The following is a 26,178-nucleotide window of genomic DNA, read 5'->3' on the forward strand; positions in this document are numbered from 1 at the left end:
GTAATGCATCATGCATAGGAAGCAACATGACACAGTGAAGCAGTGAACTCAGAATCGTATCAGAATAACCAGATACAGGAAGTCTTTCCATGCTTTCTGTGCTATATGTAAAGTGAATGCCAGAGTTGTCCCTTAAAAACCGCCAGAGCGAATTCCCATCTCATTCCTGTCTAACCTATCAAAGATTCTGCTTCTTTTCTATGACGTTGTTGAGAGCAGTTGAACCCCAAAACTCATTTTCTTCTTTGAAGCTCCCAGTGAAATAATAATAATAATAGTAATAATAGTCAAAATATAACAACAATCCTAAAAACATGACCAAAATTCCATTTAGCAAAGCACAGTGTTTGCGTCGACAAAAAAATTCAGAAGTCTGTTATCAGATGCCACTCAGTTTTACTGATAGAGTTAACACTAGTGGCAGAAAAAATCGACTAGATAAGAGAACACGAGAAAAATGGGAAACATACACAGAAGAAAATAGCGAAAATAAAAGAGGAGGTTAAAGTACAAGAGGTTAGAGAGCTAGAAGAGATTGAAAGAGAAAATTTCGTGATGAAAGGACAATTGTATTTCTCTGTAGAACTGTACCAATAGCGACATCCTCAACTACCCATTCTGCTTCTGAGAACCGGTCATAAATTATTCACTAGCATTCCGCTTGGCAGCTAATCTGATCAGCAGTGTTAATGGGTTTCAGCTTATTCTGGACGCCAGTTATTACCGTAATTCGCGAACAGTGTAATTAATGCAACTGAGTATCTGTACCTAAGTGTTCAAGCAATTTGCTACACCGCAACATGCTATACTTTACCTCTACGAAAAGCTTTAATACCATCTCGTGCTAAACAATTCGAGATCAACCTCAGCTTTTAGTTTTACAGCGAGATCCTCAGCACATGCACAGCAATTACTGAAACCTGGCCATAGCTTATCGTTCTTCCACCTGCAGATATTGAAATATTTCCTCTCTTATTTGCTCTGTACAGCACAAAAAGTACTTTCTGTCATTGTGTAACTTATAAATATGTGCATACAGTGATGGTGAATTTTGCAGTATAGAGGAAGACAGCCCTCTAGTGTGAACAAATTTCCATGATCTGTATTTTTTCCCATGAGGGACAAGAAGACGTTTTTATATAAGTATACAATTGCCGTAGTGTCTCCAAGACTCATTTCTGTGACAGAAACTTGTTTACAAAATTTATTAAGTCCTCTGAATAGATATCTGTAATTATGCATCCTCCACCCATTCACTCCTCAAGGAAATGATGATGATTATGAGAAATGATTGCAGCTAGTAGCCTTTTGTGATTATTGATTTTTTTTTTATGTTTTCATTACCGGTTACAAGTTAACCAGCGGCCTATGATCATAAGGGAGATGCCTCTTTATGTTTGTTTGTAGGACTGAGGGGTCGTTGTGTGTTGCAAAGTAGAAAAAATACAAGCAAGTAAGCACATAATTTGTGAGGTATCTAGAATTATTTACACCATGACGTCGACTTGATAGTATTGCTTACAGTTAGTTGCAACTATTGCATTATTTTGTTGCGTAAATGATTTTGGAAAACATAGTTTATGTTTACGTTGTATGGCTAACGCATTACACAAACTGTGCCACACCCAACGACTTCCACATGCTGTGTAAGGTGTCATCAAAGCAAACAGTGTATCTTAAAGTAATGTTTAAAGATTGTGTGCTGGAGCAATGATGTTCATTGGACAACATTTGCATTTTCGAAAGTTTCCATTTCAATGACGTTCGTTGGCCAACATTTGCATTTTCAAAAGTTTTCATTGATTTTGAATGATAGTAAATATACGTATTGATTCAAATTACATTCATTATCACAGAAATAACATATCCTCTTTATAGAGTCACTAATAGTAAGTTAAATGACATTTTTCCTGTACTTCTTGCTAAGGAAATTGGATTTAGCAAGTCTATTCTTGTCTATTGCGTATTGTTTATGGACTAGGCCTTCTAACGCACTGATATGTTGCATCTGTTTACTGAAAATGAAGGTATAAAATCGATTGAGATGATGGATATATATGATATGCATAAAAATGAAGAAACAAGTTTTCTTTATTGATGTTGGCCATCTTTCTGTGTTTACTACCGTTTCAGTTGTAGGCATACCGTGAGCTACTTAAGACATAATTTTATGTAATTATTTCTGATGAGTATTAGAAAAAAAGCGAGACCACTATAAAAAACCCGTTCTCACGCTAGTCTCTTAAACGAAGCATAGTGGTGCAGTATTAATTTGTCAATAATGACGGCCACCTGACATGCGTATCAGGAAATTTAAGTCTTCCACTGAGACTCAATTCCAAAATTAAACCCATTTTTCTGGCCTTAGACATTTATTTAATAGGAAGGGTGATGCTGGACAATTCTTGCTGCCACAGATGCAAATCGAAATTCCCCAAATGTGCTAATGTTACTTTTCACAGTCGAGTATCAATGGCCCAATTTCAATTATCATACTAGAAAGAGTCGCTATATGTGTCGAAAATATTCAGACTCATCGTGATTGAGGATTAATTTTGTAGCGGTCATTTACATAAGTTTATGGTCATACATGGGCCAAAAATGGTACTGTGGGAGAGTGCAGCCAGTCATTCCTTTGAATGTATACAAATTCGAGCTGTTTCCGCTTGCAGATATTATATATTTATATGCAACAGTCTGAGTCATTATCTCTGTATTACATAGATCTCAAAATCGTTGCACTAATTTTAAAGCGGTCACACTAGGTAAGTATAGTACTACTATCTATGTCCTACTAAATGATTATGTACAACTTATGTCTTAGTTCCCGAGGAGTGAACGAAAGTGAAACACACGGTACGAGAAAAGAAAAACAGAAGGTCATCTCTAAATATATCTCATTGTGTGATAAATCGATAACTTGCTGCACGTCGTAGCACCAAATTCGACTGCCTTTTTCGACACTTTTCGCTTTGGCGTACTAGGAGCCCATTTCACAATGCCACCCCAGATTAATTTGTTAAGTGACAGATTCAGTAATACGAAATACAGTACGAAACCTAACAATGCAACGGTGTCTATGACTTCTTTCTCGTAACCAATATAATGTGCGACATACTACCCGTGATACTTATCGAAAACAAGCGAAATGACCTTTCATTTATCTATTCAAATATTTAAGCCACGCATATTCCAAATATCGAATGCACATTGTTAATTTGCCTATGAAACGCGTAAACAAAGTCTGTAATACTTTTTAAAGATATCTGTATGAATTAGCGATCTAATAGCAATAAAAATGTGCAGGGAGATTGTGGACGAATCTTACGCTGCACCATAGTCACGTCACTTTTCATAGCAATTAATGATGCCGAAAAAAACAGTTTTATGTATCTGAATGGTTATTTCTTGTATGGTTAATGGCCAGTCTACTGCACTTGAGCACTGTAGTTTATAAGAAGGTATGTGTTCATGGCCCTAGTCCACTTCAGTAAAATCCTTCTGGGTGTATGACCACGTCATATGTAGTAAAACCGACATTTTGGCATTTACTGCACGCAGGCTTCATCAGTCGGCCCGATGAAAGCTGGCTGTAGTAGCTGTCTAAATATTGGTACATTTATGACACATGACGCGGTCACAAAGCAAGAACAATCTCATTGTAATGCACATCAGTATAATTAGAAACGGATACAGATGCGTCAGTAGAGTGCATGTATAAAATTTCGTATTTAATGGTAATTGCCTCTTAAGTTGCTTCAAAACAGCTGTTTGATCAGAAGAGCGCCGAGTGTTCTGTTAGTATTTATTAATTTATTTATTCTGTCGTACAGTAATGAACAAGTTCTCTACTGTCGCTGGAAATACCACACTGAGTTGGCTCCTTAACGTAGCGTGAATTTCTCCCATAACAAATCCGTAGCTACGAGAAGATGAGTATGCAGCAGCTCTGGTGCTGTAAGGTGGAAGGGCTGAGCACTGTGGTAACACAAGTTTATTACAAAACACAAAATGAATTGTAACCGCAATTTCCTTATCCATAGAAAAAGCTGCTGGTATTCAGAAATAACATTAATAAAAATAATACAAATGAAATGCACATAAAACTTCAGCCAACGAACTAACTGAAGAAATGAAAGCAATACGTTATCTCACTTAGTTAACAGAAAATCTGACCCAAAATTCCTATAAAATAAGAAGTGAATTATGACACACCACCACTTAACATTAAGCACTACCGGAATTGATATTCAGCTAAATGTAACTTTCGATATAGCAGACTAGCGTTAATTAAGCACGAGCATTTCTCATGGAGAATGTTAAATACAGGGCACACAGTACAAAGGCATACGCACTGTCCATGCACTCCAACCATAAGAATTCTTTATATCAATGTCTTTCACACACCTAGCGAAATCCGCAGTTGTGATACATATTGTGTACATTGGGGTAGAAAGGAAAGGATAGCAACTTATAGTATCAGCTGTAACTGGACTTTGTGAGGAATCAGCGGCGACGAGTGAAAATGTGCGCCAGATCGGGACTTGAACCCGAGATCTACTGCTTACTAGACAGTTGCGTTAACCTCTGCACCATCCGAACACAGTGGTTATAGAAAATGTGCGGAATATCTTGGCACGCTCCCAGACCGACTCACATTCTCACGAAGCGCCACATACCCGCGTTCCCTGTCTACGTCCTCCATGACCTCTAACTTTGGATACCCGGTGAACGTCGAATGTAAGAGTGCAATCACAATGACTCTTGTCAGTATAGTGCCCATTGAGGCAAATCGATAGTATGAATGTGTCCGAAATAAGACACATTACGCATTCATTTAATCGATTTGCCTCGATGGGTAATGAATCCACACCCTTCAATGAGGTTGCGCATTAAAGTTCGACCTCCAGCGGGAATCTAAAGTTAGCGAGAGTGGAGCACATAGCCAATACAAAGCCCACAACCGTCTCCGACTTCTCAAACTCCTCTCTGGCCGGACATGGGGGTTGCACCCCTCTACCTTCCTCTACACCACAAATCCTTAATCCGTCCCATCCTCTATTATGCCAGTCCCGCCTGGATATCTGCCCCTCCCCCCTCCAATTTCTATAAGTCCCTCCAGATCCTTGACTGTCATGCAAAATGGTTCAAATGGCTCTGAGCACTATGGGACTTAACATCTATGGTCATCAGTCCCCTAGAACTTAGAACTACTTAAACCTAACTAACCTAAGGACAGCACACAACACCCAGCCATCACGAGGCAGAGAAAATCTCTGACCCCGCCGGGAATCGAACCCGGGAACCCGGGCGTGGAAAGCGAGAACGCTACCGCACGACCACGAGATGCGGGCACCGTCATGCACTCCACCTCGCCTTCTGTATACGCCTCCTGTCCCCCACGTAGATCCTCTATAACCTCATTTGTTTCCTCCATCTGCTCCTATTCCTTGAACATATCCGCATACTCTACACCTACCATCGCCCCCTGGTTGCTCCTCTCCTCTCCCATCCCCGCCCCCTGCCACTCCTTCACTGTTGTGTCCCCCTACCCTCCACCTCTACAGCCTTCATCTCCTTTCCCAAGGTGGCTTCCATCAACTCCCCCTTCCGGATGATGCCCTCTCTCCCTCCATTTATTCGTCAGAGTTGATCCTCACCCCCACCCCCCGTCCTTTCCTCTGTCATTTCCCTGGGCTCCCTCTTCCCCCCTTCCATCCTGTGTGTTTCTCCCTGGCTAACCTTTCCCTACCTCCCATCTCCCCCCCCCCCTGAGTCCTTTTTTCTTCCCATCCTCTGCCTTCCCCACTCCATGTCACGTCTGCCCAGCACCCTCCACCCCTCTTATGGGTCCTCATCCTTCACTTGCTCCTTGCCCCCCTCCCCCCTTCGCTTTTCCTCACCTTCCCCCATTTTTTATTTTCCCATCATCTGACCAGTTTCCTCCACCTTCTCTCGGCTGTGGTAGGTATATCATATGTTAGTGCAGTGTTCCAGTGACTGCTCAGTGTTGTTTCGTCTTTTCCCGTGTTGCGAACAGAAACCAAACTGTCGCCGTGTTTTTTAATTGTCTGTCTATCATTGTTCCTGTGTGCTTCATATGTATTTTATTAGTATCGTCATTCCTTTGTTCTCTGTTTTACGTTCCACGATTTTTTCGACATGTTACCCTTTGTCTCCGATTTCGTCGCCTGTTTTTATTATATATTATCTACTCCTTTTTTAAAACAAAGTCTGCAGGCTGAAGAGCGGCATACTAAGCTGCTGCCAGCCCGCCCCCTTCGGGAGGAATCGAAATTCAATAAAGGAAAAAAAAGGAGGACATAGACAGCAACTGCAGATAGGTGGAGCTAGGTGGGAATGTGAGTCGACCGGGCAGCGGGCCGAGATAGCCCCGCGCATTTGCGGTAGACATTGTGTCTGGGTGAGGCAAAGCTTAACGCAACTGCTTACTAAGCAACAGATTCAGGATGCAGCTGATATCATTACTTTCCTCCATTTCGTACCTTTCCTCCCGTTCCACCTCCAATTTGGATAATATAAGAATTCTGCGCTGACGAGGAACGACACTGGAACACTCCCAAACCGACGATCACCGGATTGCCCGTTCCTCGCACGTCCTCAACACGCGCCAGCCTCCAGTTGTCTCTATCGAACCGCTGCCCCGGTGTCCAGCTCGTTCCTCTGCTATCTGCAAAATCCAATAGGGCGGTCTAGTCGTTACCTCGTGGACACCGGTGGCGCTGGCTGAAACGCTTGCCATGTCTGCGACGCTCTCTCGCTTACAACGAGGAAACTGCCTGCAGCTTTTGGCACCACATACTGAAGGGGCAAGGACCTCCACCGTGCAGCTGTTATCATGGCACAATATTACGAGAAAAGTGCGTGAGAGTGACCCTAGCGTGTAACCTGGTCCTTTGCAGATTGCGAGAGGACAAGGGCGGCGGTGCCTGGTGTCCCCGCAACATGGTGACGCGAGCCGCCGAAGAGTGGCTGCAGGTGGAGCTGCATTCGCTGCACGCTGTCACCGCGGTACGCACTCAGGGCCGCTTCGGACACGGCCTGGGCCAGGAGTACGCCGAGAACTATCTGCTCGACTATTGGCGGCCCGGTCTCGCCACTTGGGCCCGCTGGAGGGACAAAGCAGGTAACAAGGTAAGTCACTGCGCGTCTGTATCACAAAGTATTATTTTCATGCTGTCGAATGCGAACAGGTCTGTGTGCGGCACCTAAGTCGGTATTGTGAGAGCACCAACGCTCATTGCCCTAGCTACAGTAGCATATCGACGGAGATTGGGCGGTGTACCGCTCTCCTCTTATTATCCTTTTATGGGTGTGGGAGGGTACTCAACACGTTGTTATTAATGGTACGAAGTCGACAGATATAAAAGTAACTTCCGAGGTAGATTGGGTGTTGTAGCGTTAGCGTTTTTTACATAGTGCTTGGCAGTAAAGGTGAAGCACCCAGAAGACATGGTCGGATGAATGTGTGGCTTCGTACTCATACACACCATCAGCAAGCGTATATATGATCAGAACTGCATTACCGGAGGCATATAAGGACCATCAGAATTCATTGGTGTTGTTCATGTGTTAGTGTAGCTACCAGGCCAGACAGGGTATATAACAGGCACGAACAGCGTCATACATTGAGTGATCACCCTGAAGGAAAGCAGATGCTGTGTATCCGTATTAGCGTTGCAGCAACAAACAGTTTGGAAGAGGGCTCAATGTGGGCCTCTTTTATACCGGCTGGTCGAATCGTGTGGAACATACTTATGGGGCATTCGTATGTGGCAGTGACTCGATGGTGGGGTGCTTGGGAACGTGAGGTATATTCGCCGTCTAGTTTCCAATCGACCACGTCTGGTCACCGCAGGAGATGATCTGCGTATTCTGCACCGCTTCGCCTGTCATCCAAGAACAAATAATGGACGAGCAGCAGCCGGTCCAGGGAATTACCGTCCCATGCGTAGGCTTCCTTTCACAACACTAAAGGCGCTTTTGGAGTGTTGCCGTGAATGGATATCTTGGAATGATGCTGAATGCCGTCGCATTGTGTCAGATATGATCGCGGTTCTGCGGTGCCACTGACGACCTTCATCTTCAAGAATGACCTAAGGTCAAAAAAATGGTTCAAATGGCTGTGAGCACTATGGGACTTAATTGCTGTGGTCATCAGTCCCCTAGAACTTAGAACTACTTAAACCTAACTAACCTAAGGACATAACACACATCCATGCCCGAGGCAGGATTCGAAACTGCGACCGTAGCGGTCGCGCGGTTCCAGACTGTAGCGCCTTTAACCGCTCGGCCACTCCAGCCGGCTAACCTAAGGTCACGGCCGGTGGTGACTGACATCAATTCACATGACACAACAGCACGTCATGTGTTACCTCTCATTCGGCAACACCGTCGTTCCAGTTTTTTCAAGTGAACAATGGTCGGCCACAACTAGTACGTGTCTCAGTGTTTAGATACCACATCTGACCCGTCTGGACAGCGCAACACGGAAGTGGGTATGATCTTCCATGACTAACTGGCCCGACTGCCACACATTTATGTTTTCATAATTATTTGGCGGCACCTGAAAATGAAGCTCTAAGCTTCGAAACGGGTCTTGTAATAAATTAAGAAAACTACTGGCAACTGAATCGGATTTTTATTCTGTAAAAAGTGGTAGAGAAGATCCAATGAGGAGCGGAAACTTTCATCACGGGATCATTTAGTAAGCGCAAGAGCGTTATGAAAATGATCAACGAACTCAAGTGGCAGCCGCTACAAGGGAGGCGTTATATATCACGGAGAAGGTTGCTGTTGAAATTTAGAGAACGTACGTGCGAAAAGGAGTCCTCCACATTAGTTTCATGAAATGACCACGACCAGAAAATTGGAGGAATTGTAGTTCTTGCGACAGACTGTGCACATCATTCTTCCCACGCGTCATTCATGTATGGAACAAAGGGGGGGGGGGGGGGAACTACAATGTTACATGAGGTACCCTGCGCCACACAATGCAAAATGGCTTGCGGGGTATAGATATAGATATAGATTTGTACCGCGTGTCACTTCCAACTCTGTCCAGTTCCAGTCGCCGGTGGTTCGAACTGTTGGTAAGCCTCCTTGTGAGACCGAAGCTCTCAGTTTGTTTTCCTGATACTTTCGCCAATAGAAAGAAGCAATATATTGGTTGATTCTCATAGAAACGCACGCTCTCATTATGCGAATAGTACCCCACATCGTGATACACAACGTCTTTCTTACAGCGTCTGCCACTGTAGTTGGGAACATCTTTCACGCTCGCTAAAACACTGTCCGGAAAGCCTCCCTCACTCTGACATTTTTCATGAATCCTAAGGATTCTTCCAATGAATCTCAAACACCTCTGCTTTTCTTGCAATTATGTTTAGGTGGACCGTAAACCGCGACATAAGAATACTCCAATATTTAATTTGAAGCTTGGCCATTGAGATATTGTTTCCAGTCGCAAAAATACGGTTAGTTGACTGTGAGAAAATAGTAAGTTTCGCAAACAATGAGACAGCGGAACTGAATGAGAATAAAACTCTTAAAAACATCTAAGTGCTGAGACATCCACTCATCAGCCAAGGTGATCTTGGACTAAGACACGAACTTGAATCAGTTCGTATAATTTAGTGAAAAATTTGAAATTTTGTCCGTACAGGAAATCTGTTGTTCATCAGTTGAAGGTTTGAGATTATCCACTACGAGGATGGTCAGGCTCATTTTCGTTTGCGTGTAGAGGTCAGTAAGAGAATTAGTATTAGGCCGATGACGATCTCGATAAAAATCTTAATGAACCACACCACTGCGAATGTGTAACGATATGCAGTGTGACTACCATTTGGAGTGTTGTTTCTCACTACTGTTTTTGGGATGAAAAGTGAGATAGTGCAGCAGTTACCGCTGAAATTTACCTACTAAAAACTAAAAAAAAAAAAAAAATCCTCCCGAGCAGGCCATGAAGGCCCAACGGTACTGACCGGCCGCCGTGTCATCCTCAGCTCATAGGCGTCACTGGATACGGTTATGGAGGGGCATGTAGTCACCACACCGCTCTCCCGGCCCTATGTCAGTTTCCGAGACCGGAGCCGCTACTTCTCAATCAAGCAGCTCCTCAGTTTGCCTCACAAAGGCTGAGTGCAGCTTGCCAACAGCGCTCGGCAGGCCGGGTGGTTACCCATCTAAGTGCTAGCCCAGCCTGACAGCGCTTAACTTCGGTGATCTGACGAGAACCGGTTTACCACTGTGACCTTTACTTACTTATGTTCAGTATTTCCATGGGCCCACAACCAGGAAGACTACGTCTGCTCAGCATACAGAATGTTTATTTCCATCAGAACGGTAAAATCCATTGCACTGTAAGACTGTCAATTGACGTGGCTAGTCATAATTTGAAGAAAGATCTTTCAGGTCTTAGTGATATTCTTTTGCACACAAAGATCACTTGAAACTTCTTTTGTGGGGATATGTCAGATAACATGTCCGCACTCGCAAAGCTCCTGTCTTGGCCGAACCGGAGAGCCTAGTAAAAAATGAAGTGACAAAAGCCGATCGCAATTCAGCGTATGATTTTGGAACGCTTATAACTGGAAGTTTTGCAAGTGCTTGAATACTGCATTCAAGACCACCATTATTATAATAACCAGCAGTTCTGCATTTAGGCTGATTGGGTTGCAATGGTAAATGTCAAACATCAACCAAGAAATGAATTTATTGTTTCGGGATATACCCCTCATCAGATATCCAGGAGAAATTGCTGCACATACCCTAGAAAATCTATATCTATGTGCAGCAATCGCTCCAAGATACCTGATAATGGATAAATTTCGAGACACTTCATATAAGCAGTAAAGTCACTCCTTGCCTGATGTTTAAATTTTACGATTGTGACCCAGGCAGCCTGAAAGTAGAGCTACTGATTCTTATCCGACACTATTTTCAAGTTTTAATACTTAGTAAAATGGAATGTAATTACATAGTAATGTAAGAAGTAGTTGTGTTCATCCTTAAAAAAGAAAGAACTTCCATTTGTGATCTGTCAATCTGTAATCTTAAGAGCACATTTCGTAGTCGTGGCACGCTTGTGAAATGGCTCTCGACTTTGAAGCAGCAGGATCAAAATGAGGGAGAGAAAAGATTTTCACTCCTATAATTTTGCCGGAAAACGAAAGTGATTAAATACAGCTCCTGATCACCAGACTCTGCTCAAATGTCCCAAATTGTGCTCTTGAACTTCAAGTGTCTAATGGAGTGAGAGCATGTGACCTTAATGCATGTGTTCCGTTCTTCTAAAGGAGCCAGTAGCTCGGCGATTTCTTTGGAGCTGTTAGAGAGTAGTAGACTACGTGACGGCTCCAGATTTCTGTTGCAGTGTCGTGAACAATACAAGCACGGCACTAAAATTCTGTAAGCATTCATTATAGTCACCTACAGTTAACATACTTTGACACAGAAACTCATGAAAACGATATTTGTCAACTGGCAGGTATAAAGTACCGATTTAAGCCAACAGTGACATAGGAAATTAGGTGTAGGACGCTTTTGCTGACTCGTACCACCCGACCAGCCTTTCATAACGGGATGTTTCTTTTATGCTAGTGGTATGAACCTTCTGAGGAATACAATGCCGTTAAATTTATGGTGTGAATTCGCTCCTTTACCTTCCATTTTATCATAATTGGTTGAAGAAATTCACAAATAATTGTTGATATGAGTGAATGCCAGACAAGTGTCGTTCCACTTACAGAGCACAAGAACGTACATAATTCTCTCTACATTCTTCATATGTCATTCACGTGTCAGATTTTTCCATATTGGTTAAAATACCACCGACATCAATGTCGTAATTCGTGAACTGTCACGGTCTAATTGACGAGAATGTCGCAGTACATTCACCATAATGTTAAGGAAGCATAGATTCGAAACTAAGAAATTGAATGGAACAGACTACTGTCCATATTTACACCACGTCCCACTGCAGCGTTGAACATGGCGTAGCGGCACGGTGAATGTCCAGTGCATAAGGGCACAATGAACTAAGCTTGTCTTCAAGCATTGGTTACAAGCTGTTGGATTGAACGAAGGGGATTCCGTTAAATATTTTTCTCTGGGGAACACTATTTGCACACTATTTACAAGGACATATCGACTACACCTGATTGTATGGAACGACATGTTACACTTCCACATCTTTAAAATTCTGATGAAGTACTGACACCTGAGCATCAGTATGGAATACGAGAAGCTCTTATTGATGCCGCTGGTCGGCAGATTCACCACTACCACTACAGGTTAATCTTTTCTTCTTCAGCATTGACAACATTTGTTTATTAATCTTGTTTCTAGTAATTGGTGCTGACACATGTTATAGATAACTAACAGCATTTGCAACGTTCAAACTGCTGTTGTTCTACGACTGCCTGCAATAAGTATGCGAAAGAGAAAAGCACCATTTACATCCTAGTTTGCTCCAGTTTCATTTTGTTAATTTCTATGGGCACAGATACATTTAAAAAATCGTGTCTATTTTTAGTTACACATTATTGTGATTACTACATCCAGTGTACGGGTTTCAAATGTGGGCTCTTGATTGCACTTCATTTCTGTGAAAGCAGGACATTAGCACCTGTTTCAGAAATATTTGGGGTGCCAGTTTTAGGTGACTCGGGCTTTATACGTAGGTAAATTTCAATGCAGCGTTAAATATGAACTGCCATAAATTACAGAAAACGTTAATTAACAAATACTGAATAATATTTTAATAAAATTAAAAGCGTTAAAAGTAATGATTCATTATTTATTAATTATAATTTGCGTTTGACAGTAAATATGTAATGTAAATGAAAGGACAGAAAGTTGCTACTGGCGAGAATCGAACGGGAGACTATGCAGTTAGAAGACTTATGAACTACGCACTTAGCTACGGGCGACTCTAAAATTGTTTGTAGTTAATGGCGCTCAGAGGTCTTCTTATCTTTAAATGTGATGTTTTCCTATATCTTTGACATTTGTGATTTACTGATTTACGAAAGTTGATGTCCGGGAACTAACCATAAAATTCTTTAAGTATGAAGAAAATCGAAGAGGGCCTGTCCGGAAGGTCCCCTAGCAAGTCCAAATAAGTTGTTTGCTGTTAATTACCGCACCCGAAATTATTTCGCTTGTTTTCGTGTCAGATCCATTCCTCCCGAAATGTTACAGTCGGTCTTAGCAGTGGCAAGGGGTAGATAGCGAAAAGGGGGAGGGCAGAGGACGGGTAGGACTGACATGATATAATTAGCAGGCAGCGACACCGAGGTCACCCCCCAGACCATCTGGCGACGTTGAAGTCGGAGCGCAGCCGCCGCCTGCAGAGCGCGTGACGGCGCACGTACGTGGCACGGAGGCTGCCTGCCTACCAGGCGCAGCTCACCTCCACGGCGGGCCCGCTCGCTTTATTGGATTCCCGACTTCATAACGTGTGGCGCCGCGCGACGCCACGACGCCGCGGTCTGCGTGTGGGGAGTAAAGTGGCGCCGCGAGGACCCAAGCCGAACTCCTCCCCCCAACCCTACTCCCAACCCCTCCCGCTTATTTGAATTTCGCCGCTGCCGTTCGCTCCGGCGTGTCCCGCCGGCAAGACATTTTACTTACAAGGCAGCCAGGGCGGACGAGTGGAGCCGCATGTTTGGTAAAGCTAACTTGGGGAGCGAACATACCCATCGGCGACTCACTCGGTTCCTAGCTGCCTGAGATCCTTATGAGCTCACGGCTACGTTCACAGTGAATATTTGTGATGGATTCAAAGTGACAGGGTAGCCACGGTAGTGAGGAGAGAATGCGTGAGCGTTCAACATCAAATGTAAATGAGTTCCACCATAGCCGTAGCTGAGGTCCGTTCATTATACCGCAAACAGTTTCCTTCCAAATGATTATCTTCAGGTGGCATCTAAAGTTCACCAACAGTCTAATGAATGTATCGGTGAAATGACTCAAAAATGTTTTAAACCCCTGTATAAAGCTAAGAGGCACATTCTCCCAGCGTTATGTAGGCCGATTAGTCATTCTTGAGTCATGGCATCAGAAAATTTCTACAACTTTATGAAAACTAGTCAATAATTTACGATAACGGAGGGACGTTGTATATTCGAGAAGAACTTGTGATTTTTATGCAACTGCGATGAGCCCAGCAATCACGGTTAATGAACAGACTGTACTAAAAGTAGTACTTTCGTCTATGTACCATGGGAAGTCATTACACTCTGTCAGAAACAAATCCTTGCCACAGATAGTTCAAATACCAAGTGTTTCTAATGAAGTACTACTCCTCATGAAGGTCTAGTGGGGGTATGGCAGCGAAACTTGCTACACATGCTAACGAATTAACGCGAAACTAATTTACGCTGGAAAACGAGTTAGTTCCAATTTTGGCCACCAGGTGCTAATCTGGCGTGGTACAGCAATCGTCGACGTCTCGGGTTCTCATACTGAACAAACTATGTAAGCGGCTGTTAATAATAAAATCAATATTATGCCTTTCTCTCTTGTTTGACTTTCCCTGGCCGCGTCCCATTCCTAATCCATTACATGTGGAAACGTTTCTATACTTCTTTCTTCTTTCAAAATGCCATATTTTCCCCAGGGGGGCCAAAATTGTAACTAATTTTTTCAGTTAAATCGGCTCCACAATAACGCATTAATATATTTGCCAGATTTCGCTGCCATATGATAATTACAGCTCGCGCTAGACCTCTTCAAGTGGCTGCACTTCAATTATAATCACCCAGTATGATGCTTCGTTATTAAAGTATTCGAATCGACTACACTGGTTGACACTTAAAGGTTTTCCTAAAGGTAAAGGGTTTTTATGGTGTATTTTTGAAGCTACTTTCAGCTAAAGTGCTTAGAATGTTCTGGCACATGCTGGTTTTGACCATATTTAGAATTTCTGTGAGGTATTGAAGATGTAGCTATTCAACCATTAAAATAACGCCACTCTTTCGTTGTAAAAGTTTCCAATGAAACCTGCTACAAAAAGATACTTTCTTTTATAGCGTATAATATAGCTACCTACACATTTCGATGATAACGTAATGTTGAGACCCACATGCTTGTTTTACGTATCGTTTTAACGCAAAATTCAGCAACGGATGATAAATCGACTGGTGCCTGCTTTCGCAAATTTTATGGCTTCAAGAGGATTTATTAATTTTCTGGTCACTTCTCTCACATTTGTGGCCAATTTATAGTGAAAAAACAACAGCAGACAATCACAGACTTTGTCAAAGACGTATATTTTACGTAACTGGGAATAAAGTTAAGGAATCAGGACAAGTCATGGGCCTCACATCGAATGTGTTCAACTTGTGAGGAAAGATCCCTGTTTTCTATGCAGATGGGACTGTCGTGCAGAAGAGAATAAGAAAGCCAAAAGTTGGAGGCAAAAACGCAGTATTCGATTCTAAGGTGGCTCTAAAAACCCTTCTGCCCCCGTTTTACAAACTGTATATTATGAAACAAATTGTTAACGCTTTACTTTCAAGTGTTCAAATACTTTCAAGTATTCAAATTATTAACGGTCTACTTTCAAGTATGTGGGAAGTAAGTTACCGTAGCTGTCAGAATCTAAGATGGAAGAAAGGGGTTTCTGTCAGTACGCAGGTTCGTAAAGTAATGAAAGACTACACATTTGAAGAGTACACGAATTATATTTGAAGATAATCTTAGATATCCTTTAAACAAGTTGTCAACAAGTTTCTTGGCAACTGCAAAAGCCATGATTATGAAAATCAGTAAGAAACATGATGAATAACTTCTAAGTATTCAGTGCTTCATTGAGATCCAAGCGACATTTCCTCGACTCCAGATTCAGCTATTTTCTAGAAAATTTAGGTGCTGTAAGTGAGGAACGGGCATATACACCCATTAAAACATTAAATAAATGGAACTGGGTACAAAGACCGATTGGATGTGAGTATGATAGCTTACAATTCCTAGATTTTGAACAGGAAAAGTTGTCAGTAAGTGCACAGAAGAAAACGGAAATTCGAAGGGAAAAAGAAGAGCCATTAAAATTGACGTCTTTCTATCAGACTTGAACTGCACAATACTTCATTATAATGTTAGCAGTGCCACATTTTTATGTTTTTTTTATAATGTCTTCTTGATTCAATATGTTTTGTATAAACTTCCTGCATCTTTATCATCATATTTTAAGAAAACTTTATGTGAGGGAGGGATATAAATTTGTAGTCAAGTGTTGTCGTCTCCAACATGTACCTAAGACCCGCTTAGAGCTCTTAAACATCTATTTGCTTGCATTTTTTTTTCTAAAACACAGTGTGCCTCTGAACCCACGAAAACGTGATAATATCTCGCTTAATGTTCTTATTTCCTAAATTTATAACAACTCTCATGGGGGGAAAAATAACAGTTTCGTTGAAGTTCTACGTGCGTTCATGTATATTTTACATATTTATATCCATTATAGTCAACTTTCGACTGCTGCTGCTGCTGCTGCTCCTGCCAGTAAAGGTAAGGCTGTACGTGATAGCATTCTGTGATTGTGCAGCTGCGTACTTTGCGAGTGCGCAGCAATTTACTGTCACGGCATGCGCCTGATTATGAAGGCATTAGAGTTTTGTAATCGATTGTATTATAGATCATCAAATACAGCTGTTCAAAATTAACTTAAAAACAAAAGGAATAAATAATTATTCTACACAACATTGGAATTCAGTTCCTGCAATCTTAAAGCACTTACTATAACCCAGTCCCATCATTGTCAGTTTCTTCTACATATTTCTTTCGTTTCCCATTCTGCAGAGGAACTCTTCATTCCTGACTTCTAATTTTCCCCATCAGTCTGTAACAGCACATCTCAAACGCTCCGATTCTATTATTTCTTGACTTCCGGCAGTGTATGATTCCTTCCATACAATTCTGTGCTCAGAACGCGTATTCTCAAAACTTCCCTCCTCAGTTTACGTCCTAGGAAGGCCATTTTGCCTGTGCTGGTCTGCTATTGATGATCGTCTTGCTTCGTCCGTCTTACGTTACTGTATTGTGGTCAGAGGGTAGCAGATTTCCTTCACAACTTCTATTATGTTTTCCACAGCTTCATGACTAATTTCATTCCTGCCACTTCTCATCAGTTTCGTCTTCGTTCGGTTTACTCTCAATACTTCTGACCTCTTTATATGGTTCCTTCTTTTACTTGGGTAGCAATGTCATCAACGAACCTTTCCATCGATATTCCTTCACCTTGGATTTTAATCTCACTCCCGAATATTTATTTTATTTCTGTCATTGCGTCTTGGATGTTAAGATTAAGGAGTATGGCAGAATGACTGCTTCAATGTCTTACACCTTTTTTTGGTTCGAGCACTTTAATCTTGGTCATCCATTATTGTTGCTCCTTATCTTTTTAGACAAGAGGTCTCTCACGTACCTGCAACTGTATTTATCACTGAATGATAACACACTGGTCTGCCAAAATAATTTTTACTTTTTCATCTCATTACACGTTATAGGATAAACCCATCATCAGATCTGTCAAAATCAACAGAAAGTATCCTGTCGCATCCTACGACATTCTATATTGACCTCTATTGGTTCTTATATGCATTGCATATTACCGGTCGTTCTCTACTGCTTACACCAACTTGTCTGAGAATTTCGAACATATTCAACCTTTTAGTATTGTGGAACGCTTTCTCTGGGGCGACAGTTCCTACGACAGTGTCTTGATTTTTGGTAAGTCTTGCTTCCTTTATCAAATACACTAAGGTAAACAAATCGTCAAGAGACATACTAACACGTCATATCAGGACCTTATTCAACATCCCACGGCAGTGTCAACATTGCCGAAGAGCTTAAGGCCAAAGACCTCGACTTCAATTCATCGTTGAGCAGTTCCAGCGAAAGAATCCTGTTTGCCTATTCACTGTACCATAACTACATCGTGCTATGATCCATCGTACCCGCGCACTTGTCCGAAGCTTGGCGAGAAAGACCAGACGTTGTAGACATAACCTTTATAAAGGGCGTAGGACAGCCCCCTACGTAATTTTTGGGAATAGCTTTTCAGAAAGATCTGTCCTCCCACCACCTACCTCTTGAACCGTATATAGAAGAGACAGTGCAGAACGCAGCATCAGCCGCTTACTGAAATGTGAGCATGCAGTTAGGCGCTTGAGAGGCATATCCTAGGTACTCAAGGATTAAATGCAAAGTCCAGACTGATGAAGCTTTTAACACACTTACTACAACAGAATGCAATGCTGACATCATTTCAGTTACAACACAGAAACAATACACTGCGGCCATGCCTGGCAGGCCCCCTATTTTACCATCATGTGAAACCGACTGGGAGGTACTGGCATCTTACATGTCCCTGTCAAACGATTCCAGGGAATAATACGGGAGGAAGTACAAACATTCAGAAAGCACACTGACATCAGAAACCCGGGATACCTCGCTCACAGTCTTGTTGAATTTCACTCGATAATTCACATAGCTGTACTACACATCCAATCTAGAAGGATCTAACGGGCCTCCCTATTCCGTTGTAGAGAAGACAGAGTTAATGGCCAGAATATTAGCATCTATCACTTCGAATTCAGGTCCACAGGACCTGACGGTCGGAAGGTTTCCTGCTCTGTAAAGAAGGGAAAGCGGCGATGAGTGGCGTGTCTAACGACAGAGTACAATGCTGGTGCAGTCACACCGTTCATATGGGGCTCCGCAGCAGATGACCCCTTCGTGTTTCCATGTTGACCCAAATACACAGTCAGTTACGATTTCACGGCGCACGATATCATCAAGATTAGACCGCCAGGTTCAGTGATGAAGCGCTACGTCCATCAATTTGTCGCCTACTCAAGGTTCAACCTTCACTCAACCACTTACCATGGACATTCACTACAGCAGCTCTCAAAATGCCAAAGCCAACTACCTTCACAATTTATGAGATGCCCGTTTCCAAATTATTACAGACTGCGTTTGTCAAAGTTGTTTGCGCATTGAACGTCCCCATTTTCGGTTCCTAGCATCGTCAGAGTGATTCTCCATTCGTCTGTATTCGGCCCAAAATGCCACCATGTAGCGATCTCCAACAATCAAATGCCAACAGCTGTTATTTTGATTTTATTTTTTAGGCAGCCAGTTTCAACATTACATTGTGTCATCTTCAGGCCTATACAATGAAGGTTACAAAAGAGCAATAAGTATATAGTAAAAAGCCAAAGAGTACTTGTAACACTACGCTCGGGTGCACGATACACTTTAAAGCCTGTACTATGGTAAGTTGACGGGCTTCACCTTATAAGAAAGGATTTTGGTATATATGTTGACTGCGTGTACCTGAATGGAGGCAAAATCAGACTTACACCCACTCAGTAACAACAATGATACGTCAAGCTAGTCTGAAGTGCCACTACACGTTAGGACGGGCAAGAAACAACACAGCAGATGCTACCAATTGTTAATAATACGGTCGCCAGCCTTATTAGGCATTAACTGAGTTTCTTCCCTGTACAAGTGGATTTACGTTCAAGCATAACAACACGTAGTAACACTGCATTATATGGAAAATTTTAGAACCGGAAAATCTATTGAAATGATAATTTCACTTTCTGTACCAATATGGATAAACCATAAATACATTACATTACACTATAATGTTTACTACAAAGTTCGTACTGTCTATTGATCTGATTAAAATCGGGCATAGGTTACCCTAGAAATAGCACTTTCGAAACACACATACAGTGTCAATTTTGAAAAAGGTAAAACACTGAGAAATTTTTGTTTTATATTGACTTTAACTCTGCTGGTCAAATCAGTTCAGTACACTTCAGAATTCAAATGTATAGAAAAGAAAAAGGGGGGAGGGACCCTTAAACAGTTATGATCACTGTATTGAAAATTTTGATTATTGAAATCATTAAGCACTCAAGATTTCCAATATATGAGTTACTACTCTTTTTGTCTTATTTGCTGCTCATTTAACTATCATTAATTTTGTCTCAAATTAATTAAACTTCATTACTAAACCAATTTCAACATTATCTTCCAACTTTGTCAGACCTATATTATTTACCTATATATTCATTAACAACAAAGTTCTTTAAACATCATTCTAACATAGATAGGTCTGCAGGTAATTATTATTAACATAAACTTTAAATCTTCATTTCGAGACACTCGGATTGCACATGTGGAAAGGACCCTGTCTAGGTTAGTTGTGAGGATAATTAACTGATAGGACAGTTCTGGTAAAATTTAAGTTGCTATTGAACAGTATGGAACAAAAGTAACACTCGTCCACATGAATACAGTACTAAAAGTTTCAACCTGTTTGTATCTATGTGGCGGTTGGCGGGCGGCGAGATGGCGAGGCACAGAGCACACGTACAATCACAGCAATGGCTCTTGATGAATCGGCACTTTACTTCTTCATAGCGTCGCAATACTTTTCCATTTAGTGCCTATGGAATATTGCCATGCTGTATAGGCTTCGGAAACAGCACATCCGAGGCTCAACGAAATCACGTTTTCCAGGAGAGCCCCCTCGATCCAGAGCGTGTTTCTCAGACCGATGGCCAACTCCAACCACTACTGCTGAGCCCGTTATGCCGTACAGCGCCCGTGTGCATTTTCCCACGCTCGCCTGCCATCCACCTTTTACCGCTCCCCTACAGACAGGGTATTCACCAAAGGTTTTGCATTCTACATATCCTAATACATTGCCTACGTATGGACCAGACGCACAATTACAACTTCGACATCTTACAGTAGTTTCAACGTTTCTTACATTTCAGTTCAGTTATAACATTGCTTGAAATTTGACATAAATATTAATATTCACATCGAAAATTGTTTACAGTTTCTTTAACATAATGACAAGAAAAGAAAAGGAATGAAATCAGAACATAGATTACACTAATTTATCGAAAATCAGAAGAAAAAATTATTATATGTACAATAGAATAGCGTTGGTGTTGTTACACATGCCCTTGTTTCCAGTAAATTCCACTAAGTGCAAATTTGATGGGAACACTAATTTTTATATTTATACAGTTGTTCTGAATCTTTGTGTGATTGTCCCATCAAAAAAATTTATACCACAAACTTCCTTCACTCACATTATATAGGTCTATAATTTTTTATAATATATCAAGAACATTTACCTATCGTTTGCTTAAGTGCCTTTGGCACAGTCCAACCTCCTATCACAACATGATTTAAATAGAACATTGCTCATTTTTATTAAATTGCTCAACCAAATAATTTCAAAGTCTGGAACACTAACACTTAACTACAAAAGCAAATACAAATACCTATATATACTATAAAACAATTTGTTGCTGCTTGCATTGAATGGCAGTCCATTTCCTTAGTTACTGAAAAAAACACACAATAAAATTTAGAAAATTACTACACATAATAGCTGCCTATTATTCTGATTTGGGCAGTCCGTTTCGCACCATTTTATCACATCTCCTGTACCACACTTACAATTCTCTTTTGACTATTTATCTGCCCTCATTGGTGTTTGACAGTCCTTTATATTATGACTCATATACTGCCCACTTTGATTTTTGACAGTCCCATCTTTTATCTGGCGTACAGCATTTGCTTTCTCTTTTCAACCCTTTTCTCCATACATCTTTACATTTATAGGATATTTGGTAACCTGAAACTCACATAACTACATTAGCACACTGACATTTGTATATATACATATACAAAGATTTGTTACATTTGGAATAAAATAGTTTCAGCATAATATACAGTACATTTACTGCAAATTGCTTTCTATTGTACTTAGGTCACTCACTTCTAGGAACATACAGTTTCAGGTCCACAACATTTTTTACACCTAAAGGTCTTTTGGATTTTGGGTAGATCAGGTAGTAAGCATTATCGTGTGGAATGTTCTGTATTATATACGGTCCATTATAAATATATTTAAATTTGGAAATTCATGGTTCAGTTCACTAGACATTTCGTGGGTTTTTAAAAGAACATAATCCTCAATTTTAAATTTTGAAACAGGTTTTTATCATGTCTTTTAGATCTAGATTCAGCTTTTTGCTATGCCCTTTTTCTGACTAATTCTTTCTTTTGACTCAGCCCCAAGCTTGTACAAGGCGGAAACTCTAGTTTTTCCTCAATTAACCTTTTACTTCTGCTGCCTAACAAAATATCTTCCGGTAGGAACCCAGTAGATTCATGATGTAACGTGTTCATGACATTCTCAAAATCCGATATGAATCTACCCCAGGCTCTATGGTTATGACTGCAACACGTTCTACACAATCTCCCGATTTCTCGCATGTACCTTGAAACCGGGTTGCTAGCTGGATGGTAGGTTGCGATATATTTAACCTCCACACCCTTTTGTTCCATTCCTTCTTTCCAAATTTTGGATATGAACTGGGGTCCATTGTCAGATAGAACTGCCTTGGGTTTGCCGATGGTTCTGAATCATTCGACCATCCTACTAAATACAGCTTTTGCTGTTGCTCTTTTCAAGGGGTATAATTTCACAAACTTTGAGAATACTTCCAAAATTACTAAAATATATGCACAATTTCCCGAAGTCTTTGGGAGGGGACCATATAAATCTACTGATAATAATTCTAGGGTGTCTTCAGGTAATGTACTTTGCATTGGACCTCTACTAGTTCTGTTCGGTACTTTGGCCCTTTGACAGACATCACACGACTTAATTCGTTCCTTTACCTTCTTACTGACACTACCAGCAATCACTACTACATTATTCAATTTATCCAAACATTTCTTTTGCTCACTATGCCCCAATGCTAAATGAAAATAGTCTATGACATCAGTATCAAACTGGTGTGGCCAACATACTCTCCATTCCTCAGTGACTAAATCTTTCCTCCTATAGAAAATGCCTTTAAAGATTTTGTAATATTTCTTAATTTGAGGATACTGCACACTGTCAAAATTTACCTTCACAGATTTCCATGTCGGATCCTCATTCTGATGGTAACTCATATTTTTACATATTTGCTCAATTTTCCTTTTCCCTGAAACCTCTTTAATATACCTGATCTGAAAAGTACTCTCTTCACCATTTTCATTGAGCACTTCACTCATACCATCAGGCAATCGAGATAAAGCATCTGTCACATAATCCTCAGTACCCTTAACATAGCAAATCTCGTAATCAAATTGTTGCAGGTACAAAGCCCAACGAGTTAGCCTGCCATTAAGTAAACGACAATCTTTAAGAAAAGTTAAAGCTTTGTGGCCAGTATGTATGATGAGCTTATGGCCCCACAGATAATTTCTGAATTTCTTTAACCCCCATATAATGGCTTAAGCTTCATTTTCCGATATAGTGTAGTTTCTCTCGTACTTTGTTAGAGTTCTACTTGCAAACGCGACAGTCCTGTGTTCGATTTCTTTGCCATCACAGATTTCTTGGAAAACTTCTATACCAATTCCATAGGCACTGCTGTCAGTACTCATGTGGAAAGGTTTTGACAGTATGGGGTGATGCAAAATATTGTCATTCAAAAGTTCACTTTTTAAATTTTCTAAATCTCTCATGCACCCTTCAGTCCACACAAAAGCACTATTTTTCTTAAGTAGATTATTCAAATGAGGACTATTAAAAACTTGCCCCTTGACGAATTTTCTATAGAACCCACATAAACCTAAAAAGGCTTTCAAATGTTTTTTTATTTCTAGGAGCTGGACACCCTGCTATTGCACTTAATTTTTCCGGGTCCTTGCCAATACCGGTCGTAGTAATAATGTGCCCCAGAAACTTTATTTCCAACTTCACAAATTTACATTTCTTCCACTTAAGTGTCATGCCCCCTGCTTGTAGAGCAACAAAAATTATCTGCAATAGTTCACAATGCTCTTGCCATTCTTCTGTAGCAATCAGTAAATCATGTCCCTTCCTGTTTTTCCCACAACGCACCTTGGTCGACTGTGACATTGTCCCAAGATACGTTCCTGACCTGTGAACCATTTATATCTGGCGGCTTTTTCGGTTTCTGGAGTTCAAAGTCTGCTTACTAGAACTCTTTGCAAAATAAACACTGAGTCATCAGGTGGTTCTTTCTTTCTTTGTTCAGTCTCAACATCTGGATTTTGTTTTGAAACTTCGTCATCAATAGGTACAATATCGCAATTAGCTGTATTCCCGTTATTTCCACTATTACCGCAATATTCGTCATCTGAACTATCGTCAGAATCCGACCATTCTGGATCGCTTTCAGGTTCTAACATAAAAGCTTTTCTGAGACAGGTACTAAGTTCTTCCTCTGCATTATCGTCAGCCTTTGATTTTAACTCGGTATCCTCGTTCGACAAAACGGCTTCATTATCAGCTTTACTCACATCCACTGTTACTTCATATTTAGTGTAATCCTCGTGGACTTCAATTACTTTCAGATAATTACCTGCCTCTTCCTCACGGTGCCTTTCGGCAGCAGCTTGTACTGTTGACGGATCATTAACAGAAGTTACTTCCTCGTCAATGCTTAGGATTTCATCCTCCAATTCCTTTCTATCTTTAACCATCGTCCTGTCGGCAGCACGCGTACTTTGCGCGGCGCTATTTACTCTCTCCTCTTTAAATTCGGGCCACGTCACCTTATCGACGTCCCTACTATCTCCGTTTCCACTAACTAACTTCCTTGCCTCATACTCCTTCTTAAAATCCTCCCACTCACATTGTTTGAGGCCTTTGTACAGATCGTCTATCTGCACACGACAATCAGTTACTCCTGCTAATTCATTCTCGCCATTTACTTTACTGCTAACACTGATAACCGCACCTCTCTGTGTATCCACTGTTTCATTTATTATTTCCTTCGCCACGGAATTACCGCTCGTAATGTATTCACCACCTCTTACGGCAATGTTCGTATCTAACGCTGCCGCATTGCTAGCGGCTTCTCTCTGAACAGCTGTTCTGCTAGGCTGGGCCGTTGCCCTCTGATGCTCCACTCGCCTGTTAACATGTAGCACTCTGCGCAGCGAAAATGAGTCATCTGTGTGCGCACCTGACGTTTGTTCCGCAACGACACGTTGCGTCGTTCCACGCCTGTCTCTAACCTGTCTCATAACTTTACTGTTAGTCCGGTAACATTTCTTAAATCGGGGCCGGTATGTACTGTCCGCTTCCGTTTGACCCGCAACGATCGCGGAAATCAGTTTCCCGCGTCATTATTTTTCGCAGTGTACCCTCTACCGCGACCTAGATAACTTCCTCTTCCTCTTCCTCTTCCTCTACCTCTACCTCTCTGCATCATATTGACGCGAAACCCATCGCCGTCATTTCTCTCGTCATTATTACGATTATTTCTGTTACCAAAATTTTGATAATTGGCACGACTTTCGCGCCAGTGGTCTTCGTCTTCGACCCTTTCGAGAAATACTTGGAAGCTGCGATGATTGCTTCCCACGTATCTCTTTGAATCTTCTGGAAGCTTTTTATATAGCTCCCAGATGATTTCTGAATCGGATCTTCTTCCTCTTAAATGCGTCAATTTCCGGTACCAATATTAGCAGAAATCTTTCAAAGAATTCTTGCCCCTGTTATCATGAAGTTTGGCCATGATAAACTTGCGCCACAAATGATCCTGTTTTTGTTCGGACCAATATTCTTCCGTAAATTTTTGCTTAAATTCTTCGAACGTCATTCGTTCGGTATTCAAATTAATTCCCCAGCGCTTAGCGTTACCTGCTAAGGCGCTAATTACTACGTTTATCTTTTCCTGACCAGACAAGTGTTCAGGAAACATTCTCTCGCAATTTTTGATGAAATCTAACGGATGCCATCCGTTATGTTTCTTGGCGGGATCGAAGCGTTCCTCACCTTCCAATAGCTTCGTAAGTTGTGTGCCATTATAGACAACACCAGGCCTATCTTGAATTTTACGCTCAAGATCGAAAATTTTGCCTTGAATTTTCGAAGTATTTTGTTCACATTTTTGTACACCTCCGGTAACTTTCTCACTTAAATCTCTTTCAGTGTCTGAAACTGCCTTTTTCAACTGTGAGATTCCGTGTTGACATTCGTTTACGATCTTAGAATTAAGACCGAAAACTTTTTCGTCTACTTTTGTTTCAACTAGAGGCTCTACTTTCTCTTGGATGTTGAGAATTTCAACATCAAACCTA

At 41.3% G+C, this 26,178-nt stretch overlaps 1 protein-coding gene across 1 annotated transcript in view; it reads left to right on the top strand.

The window, feature by feature from the left end:
* LOC124776771 (discoidin domain-containing receptor 2-like) overlaps positions 1-26,178 on the top strand; it is a 783,719-nt gene that overhangs the window by 557,085 nt on the left and 200,456 nt on the right. The window contains exon 5 of the mRNA XM_047251912.1: positions 6,924-7,155. Coding sequence (XP_047107868.1) covers positions 6,924-7,155 — 232 coding nt within the window. The remainder of the gene's footprint in view (positions 1-6,923; positions 7,156-26,178) is intronic.

This window comes from Schistocerca piceifrons, chromosome 1, assembly GCF_021461385.2.
Source record: "Schistocerca piceifrons isolate TAMUIC-IGC-003096 chromosome 1, iqSchPice1.1, whole genome shotgun sequence".
NCBI lineage: Eukaryota > Metazoa > Arthropoda > Insecta > Orthoptera > Acrididae > Schistocerca > Schistocerca piceifrons.